At 45.4% G+C, this 8,131-nt stretch overlaps 2 protein-coding genes across 2 annotated transcripts in view; one reads left to right on the forward strand and one right to left on the reverse strand.

Moving 5' to 3' along the window:
• The window catches only part of LOC106593473 (atrial natriuretic peptide receptor 2), a 64,479-nt gene extending 60,807 nt beyond the window's left edge, over positions 1 to 3,672 (reverse strand). Inside the window, exon 1 of the mRNA XM_082971750.1 lies at positions 3,630 to 3,672. Coding sequence (XP_082827876.1) covers positions 3,630 to 3,672 — 43 coding nt within the window. The remainder of the gene's footprint in view (positions 1 to 3,629) is intronic.
• On the forward strand, positions 3,671 to 5,288 carry LOC106578235 (uncharacterized). The gene is made up of 2 exons (XM_014156885.3): positions 3,671 to 3,767; positions 4,084 to 5,288. Exons 1-2 carry the CDS (start codon positions 3,671 to 3,673, stop codon positions 5,286 to 5,288), a joined length of 1,302 nt encoding a protein of 433 aa, XP_014012360.2.
• The last annotated feature ends 2,843 nt before the right edge of the window (positions 5,289 to 8,131 follow it).

Here is an 8,131-nt window from a genome sequence, read left to right on the forward strand (position 1 = left end):
TGCGTAATTGTGCGTCAATAGTTTTTCTAACCTCCTCTTGTATGGTCTCCTCCTGACAGTATGATTGGCTAGTGTTATGAAAACACTTTGACTGGGCAGGGCTGTTAATAGTCAATCTGTCACTCTCTCAGCACTCTGTCGGGGTAGTGGGAAGACTCTGGTTGTCAGCTCTTTTGTGTTGTTGCAAAATAACAGCTGTAGCCTAGGCAACATGCAGTGTTGCTATATGGAGGCTAGTTATTAGCTTGCTGCTGAGTTGGGCTTTTAATGTAACGTTTAATATACTTATCTTACATGCAGATATGCAGATTTGGGGGCGGCAGCGTAGCCTAGTGGTTAGAGCGTTGGACTAGTAGCCGAAAAGGTTACAAGTTCAAATCCCTGAGCTGACGAGGTACAAAATCTGTCGTTCTGCTCCCAGAACAAGGCAGTTAACCCCACTGTTCCTAGGCTGTCATTGAAAATAAGAATTTGTTCTTAATAATAACTGACTTGCCTGGTTAAATAAAGGTAAACATAAATTTAGCCAAATAGCTGTGTCTAATAAATACAGAACCTTCATATCTAGTCAGTCAAACTGTGCATTTGATTTACTGTAACTAACTCAGATGTGTATGCAGCTCCGTGGAGAGCGAATCAGGGAAATCCACGATCTCAAAACTGAGCATCAAAAGAGCTCGAGTGTCTGCAGATTCAATAATTGGGACGGTGTGTCGTATGCATTCCAAAGCACCATTTGGTTGCCTTTATACAATGTGGACCAAATCAGTGTCGTATAAAGCAATAACCGTTTACACGTTTGTTCTATATTAATGCGGGTGATTGTTAAGTTAAGAGTTGCACGGTAACTATTCAATTTTGGGTTTTAATTAATTAACCGAGTCCATGCAGTCAATAAATTGATTGCAAAATCACTGAGCCCAGAGAGAGAGAGAGAGAGGAGAGAGAGAGAGAGAGAGAGAGAGAGAGAGAGAGGAGAGAGAGAGCGGGAGAGAGGGAGAGAGAGAGAGAGAGGAGAGAGAGAGAGAGAGAGAGAGGAGAGAGAGAGAGAGAGAAAGAGAGAGCGAGAGAGAGAGAGAGAGAGATAGATAAAGAGAGAGAGAGAGAGAGAGAGAGAGAGAGAGAGAGGAGAGACCCACCGACGGGTGGGAGTAGTGTCGCATTATGAAGCTACAATAGATTCAGAATTCTTCTCCCTTTCTACATATTTCTACAGGAGACAAATGATACGGAAACAGCTATGCTGTTTTCTCACGATACACTGTGGTGCAGCAGCAGTCTCAATGGTGCACGAGTCAGAACGAAAAAATAATATGATGTGTATGTTTAGTTCGTCTGGCTGACTCTGTAACGCATTGCTTCCTGCTTCCTGTTTGACACGTCGTTCAGAGTTACGTGTCTGTGGGTCCATGCATCTCCATCTAATGGCATGAAGCTGCAGATGAAACTGAGCGCATCACCACTCCCCTCTCTCTCTCTCTCTCTCTGTCTCTCTAACACACACACACACACACACACACACACACACACACACACACACACACACACACACACACACACACACACACACACACACACACTACCATCCGCGCTTCCCTGTAGCATGTTGCTGAACGTGAAGACTGAGCTGCAGCCAAACGCTGTGAAGACAGACATTAATGCCAACAGACTTCCATTCCAGCCCGAGATCAGGGCTCATTCAACTACATGCATATTGTTATTATAGCAGTTTACAAGGAGAAATATCTTCTGGATTTCTCCACTACTACAGTCTCACATACCTGCAGCAGATCCCCCCCTACCAATCCCATCAGAGTCACACAGTCCTGTTTCCACTGCGCCACGGCGCGCACACAAACACACACACACACACACACACACACACACACACACACACACACACACACACACACACACACACACACACACACACACACACACACACACACACACACACACACACACACACAACACACACACACACACACACAACACACACACACAACACACACACACACACACACACACCACACACACACACACACACACACACACACACACACACACACACACACACACACACACACACACACACACACACACACACAACACACACACACACACACACACAAGCCCAGTGATGCTCATAATAACATGCAGGTGATTAATTCCTGTTGACCAGATGCGAATGATAAAGGGGGACAGAAGTTTTCATTAAACATCATTAGGCGTAATATCCAGTAGTGTGTAACTTGTGTTCCATCTCTGTGTTCCATCTCTGTGTGTTCCATCTCTGTGTGTTCCATCTGTGTGTTCCATCTCTGTGTTCTATCTCTGTGTGTTCCATCTCTGTGTTCCATCTCTGTGTGTTCCATCTTTGTGTGTTCCATCTCTGTGTGTTCCATCTCTGTGTTCCATCTCTGTGTGTTCCATCTTTGTGTTCCATCTCTGTGTGTTCCATCTCTGTGTTCCATCTCTCTGTGTTCCATCTCTGTGTTCCATCTCTGTGTGTTCCATCTTTGTGTGTTCCATCTCTGTGTTCCATCTCTGTGTGTTCCATCTCTGTGTTCCATCTCTGTGTTCCATCTCTGTGTGTTCCATCTTTGTGTGTTCCATCTCTGTGTTCCATCTCTGTGTGTTCCATCTCTGTGTTCCATCTCTGTGTTCCTATCTGTGTTCCATCTCTGTGTTCCTATCTGTGTTCCATCTCTGTGTTCCTATCTGTGTTCCATCTCTGTGTTCCATCTCTGTGTGTTCCATCTTTGTGTGTTCCATCTCTGTGTTCCATCTCTCTGTGTTCCATCTCTGTGTTCCATCTCTGCGTGTTCCATCTTTGTGTGTTCCATCTTTGTGTGTTCCATCTCTGTGTTCCATCTCTGTGTTCCATCTCTGTGTTCCTATCTGTGTTCTATCTCTGTGTTCCATCTCTGTGTTCCATCTCTGTGTTCCATCTCTGTGTTCCTATCTGTGTTCCTCTCTGTGTTCCATCTCATGAAGGGGAAGCGGTATGTATTGTGTTTATTCCTCTAAATGGTCATCATTACTGTTCACCTGCATGCTGCAGTAGCACGACCCTTCAAACCGACATGTAGGTTTAACCCACTATGTGTTGTGTAATCGCCCCGGTGCTCTGGGCTCGGCAGGTGGGCGGGTTTCAGCGTAGAACACCAATCTTCAAGAGAATCCCCTCTTCTACGTCGCACACACACCCGTGTGTGTCCTTATAAGGCAGGGGATACCCGGCGTCATATCCTCTGTCCATGTTTGGGCATGATGCTACGCAGCGGGGGAATCCTCACGGACATAGAACCAATGGAGGGAGGAGGGGTTACCTAGCAGCCAGAAAAGTATAAAATGGAGAGGAGCAGAGCAAACCTCATTCAGACACATCTACCGGAATAACGGAATACAGCGACCATACAGCAAAGGACTTATCTTCCTCACCACTCCGAGGGAATCCCCACATTTAATAGAAGACTTAATTTGATTATCTTTTTTTTGTTTTGGGAGATTGATCAATCATTTAAATTGATTGATCGATTAATTTACCATTCAGGACCTAGCTTTTTATTAATATACGGAATTTAGCTTTAACGTTTTCCCTCTCGTTTTTATCGAGACCTACTTACCGGATCCGGTTAACATGCTGTTCACAGAGGAAGATATATTCATGTCGGAGTTCGAGGACGCATGTAGCGCCTGGGTGGACAGTGTCAGCTCAAGCAGTGACGGTACAGACTCTGATATCGGATCCCCAGCACAACAAGGTGGGTTTCTCTCTAGATTCTAACCCCCCCCCCCCCCCCCCACCTGACTACAAGGATCAATGCATCAATGCATTATGAATAACATTTGAATACAGAACTCATAAAGAATGCATACGTATTCTCTGGTAGCTATTGTGCAATTGTTTTTTGTAGGCAAAAAAATACATAAGCTATAATTACATCTGTACAATAATATGTTACTTATGTAATGCAATGCAGCTAGAAGTTCCTCGTCGCCCACTGCTTGCTACCTTTGCTAATGTTAGCCTATCAGTTTATATAACGATAATAACCGCAGTTGTGTTGTCTCTCTCAGGTTGTGTGTTATCCCCGGAGACCGACGGATCCGATTCGGATTTCTTCTCCGACCTGAATGACTGTTCATCAGACAGCCTGTCCCTTCCTCTTGCCTACACCGGGAGCTTCTACACAGAGCCATTACAGGGGACGGTGCCACCCTGCAGCACAGAAGCTCTGCTCAACATGATCACTGAGATCGTTGGGATCTGCACGGTGGACGACCAGACGACCAGCGGGACTCCATCTGCCTCCCTTCCCACCTCTGAAACACCCTGCTCGGCCATGAGCATCGCCTCTCCCCCTCTTTACTCTCCCTCCATGGAGTCTGCCTCCAGCGGATACTGGAGCCAGGCTCTGACCGGAATTCCTTCTCTTTCCGCCGAGGTGGACATTCATACTCCCCCCGTTGCCCCTGTGGTGGTCAAGAACGAATTCAACAGCAACTGCGACGGCTGCGACAACGACCACTTCTCCCACCCTGGTCAGGATGCCTTCTCCCCGGGCAGCTTGGAACAGCTGTTCCCGCTGTCTGGTCAGTCTCTGGATCACCAGGTAGATGTAAAGAAGCTTCTGGACTCTCTGCTTCTGACTGACATTAAGACAGAGTGTATCATCAAGCAGGAGCCGTGCTACATGGGAGACTGGGCTCAGAATGACTCTGTACCTGTTAACGGAAGCTACGTCAACGAACCGGAGCCTCTGGAGTTCCAGACTGGGGACTCAGGGCCGCAGCAACCGGACGCTTGCAGCGACCTGGCCGCCTTCACCGCCTCTCTCTCCTCCTCCTCCCTGGATGCCATCCTCTCCTCCCTGCTGCCTAGCGTGTTCCCGAGGACCAGGGGCGTGCACGCCACCATTGGAGAGAGTAAAGCGACGACCCGCTCCAGTACCGGGGCCGTGAAGGTGAAACCGTTCCCGTGTCCAATAATCGGGTGTGAGAGGCGTTTCTCGCGCTCCGACGAGCTCAACCGCCACGTGCGCATCCACACGGGCCACAAGCCGTTCCAGTGCACAATCTGCCTGCGCAGTTTCAGCAGGAGCGACCACCTGACCACGCACACGCGCACGCACACTGGGGAGAAACCTTTCTCTTGCGAGGTGTGCGGGAAGCGGTTCGCGCGCAGCGACGAGAGGAAGAGGCATGGACGCGTGCACGTCAAGCAGCAGCTGAAAGCTCAGATGATGGCGGCTTATAACCTGGCCTTCCCCGGTGGAGTTTGAACTGAACTTTAACTCTCTAAAGCTGGCTTCGCTGCCCAGAGTTTAAACCTGCTCTTCAGAAGGCTTCGGTTGGTTCTGTCTGGCTTCGGTTGGTTCTGTCTGCCTGGTAACGTTGGCTGTTGGTCCGGTTCAGTTGGAGGTGTTGACTTCAAAACGGGCCATCGGTTGAAAAAAAAAAAATGGTGGAAAAGTTTCAACGAGAGAAAGAAAATAATCTCGTCTTGTCGGTTGGACATGGAACGTGGAACTATTTTAGAACGTCTGTACGTTGTACTTTGACATTATATCTAGCTGTTTGACTATATGTTGTGCTGAACAGCGGAAATGAACAGAAACTGATGAACTACGAGAGGATTAGTTGGTTTCAGCGCCACTGTGAGTGGACAGCTCCTTGTCTGTCAATCCGAACAGACTGAAACATACAGCACTTGTTTTGGTCACTCGACAGTTCTGGATTGTAAAACTGGTACAGTTTTCAGAGTTTTTTTTTCTTTTTGTGCAACATTGCATGATATTTGTTTTACATTGATGTGTTGATGTATATTTTATTATAGAAATCTCTAATGTAGAAGCTGGAATGTAACTTTTCTCTCTACGTTGAATCACATTTCTAGCCTTGATGTTTACTACATAGGCCTATATTTTATCATTCGAAATATATATTTGAAATCTTCATAACCAAAACACTATTTATATTCTATTCTCTCAATTGTATTTTTCTACCTGTATATATATATATATATTTATATTTGAAACTTCCTGTTTCCTGTGATAAACATTCTCTTTATTTTTTGGAACTTCCATTAGAACGTTGAACAGTCACAGATGTATTATGACATCACCGCTCTAATCAGCCTGACACGGTTTGGTGGCTCGTTGCTGCTCTGACACCTGTGGTTAACGGTAAATTAATAACAAGGGGTCTTGGAGTTTGATTGTACTTCTACATTCATACAAGACTCACCGGGGGGAAGAAAAAAAACAACAACAATATTCAACATTGTAGTTGATGAACCAAGTAGCACACATTGCTGTGCGTTTACGTACCATTAGTTCAACTGCTAACTCTTCTCTTGTTTGAGGCATGAAACGCAGATCTGTTTCTGTTGTAAATAGAAGACCTTGTGTTATTTTGTTTGCATGATGGTTATGAATAAAAAAAAACAGTGAAATGACAATTGAAAAGTTTCTATCGCTTAACTTCTTTATTCAGTACACACACACACACACACACACACACACACACACACACACACACACACACACACACACACACACACACACACACACACACACACACACACACACCACTCTGCGTGTATCTAGCACGCCTATATCGCCCCCTACTGTCTGACGAGTACTACAGCTCCATCATTGCAACTTATTATTTGAAACTATTTTGAATCAATAAAAAGGCAAATAACAGCCACAAATAAGGTCCATCACACAGATAACTACACAGCAGATAGACTACAGGACTGACCTACACAGCAGATAGACTACAGGACTAACAGCAGATAGACTACAGGACTAACAGCAGACAGACTACAGGACTAACCTACACAGCAGACAGACTACAGGACTAACAGCAGATAGACTACAGGACTAACAGCAGATAGACTACAGGACTAACAGCAGATAGACTATAGGACTAACCTACACAGCAGATAGACTATAGGACTAACAGCAGATAGACTACAGGACTAACAGCAGATAGACTATAGGACTAACCTACACAGCAGATAGACTACAGGACTAACAGCAGATAGACTATAGGACTAACAGCAGATAGACTATAGGACTAACAGCAGATAGACTACAGGACTAACCTACACAGCAGACAGACTATAGGACTAACCTACACAGCAGATAGACTACAGGACTAACAGCAGATAGACTACAGGACTAACAGCAGATAGACTATAGGACTAACAGCAGATAGACTATAGGACTAATCTACACAGCAGATAGACTACAGGACTAACCTACACAGCAGATAGACTACAGGACTAACTACACAGCAGATAGACTACAGGACTAACCTACACAGCAGATAGACTACAGGACTAACAGCAGATAGACTACAGGACTAACAGCAGATAGACTACAGGACTAACCTACACAGCAGACAGACTACAGGACTAACCTACACAGCAGATAGACTACAGGACTAACAGCAGATAGACTACAGGACTAACCTACACAGCAGATAGACTACAGGACTAACCTACACAGCAGATAGACTACAGGACTAACCTACACAGCAGATAGACTATAGGACTAACAGCAGATAGACTACAGGACTAACCTACACAGCAGATAGACTAAGGACTAACCTACACAGCAGAAGACTATAGGACTAACCTACACAGCAGATAGACTACAGGACTAACAGCAGATAGACTATAGGACTAACAGCAGATAGACTACAGGACTAACTAACAGCAGATAGACTACAGGACTAACCTACACAGCAGATAGACTACAGGACTAACAGCAGATAGACTATAGGACTAACAGCAGATAGACTACAGGACTAACAGCAGATAGACTACAGGACTAACCTACACAGCAGATAGACTACAGGACTAACAGCAGATAGACTATAGGACTAACAGCAGATAGACTACAGGACTAACCTACACAGCAGATAGACTATAGGACTAACCTACACAGCAGATAGACTATAGGACTAACAGCAGATAGACTATAGGACTAACCTACACAGCAGATAGACTACAGGACTAACCTACACAGCAGATAGACTACAGGACTAACCTACACAGCAGATAGACTACAGGACTAACAGCAGATAGACTACAGGACTAACCTACACAGCAGAT

Source organism: Salmo salar, unplaced genomic scaffold, assembly GCF_965601325.2.
Source record: "Salmo salar unplaced genomic scaffold, fSalSal1 ptg000412l, whole genome shotgun sequence".
Taxonomy (NCBI): Eukaryota; Metazoa; Chordata; class Actinopteri; order Salmoniformes; family Salmonidae; genus Salmo; species Salmo salar.

Coding starts and splice junctions, on each gene's coding strand:
- LOC106578235 (XM_014156885.3), top strand. CDS start 3,671: ATGTCGGAGTTCGAGGACGCATGTAGCGCCTGGGTGGACAGTGTCAGC. Junction 3,768..4,083: donor CGGATCCCCAGCACAACAAG/GTGGGTTTCTCT, acceptor TGTCTCTCTCAG/GTTGTGTGTTATCCCCGGAG.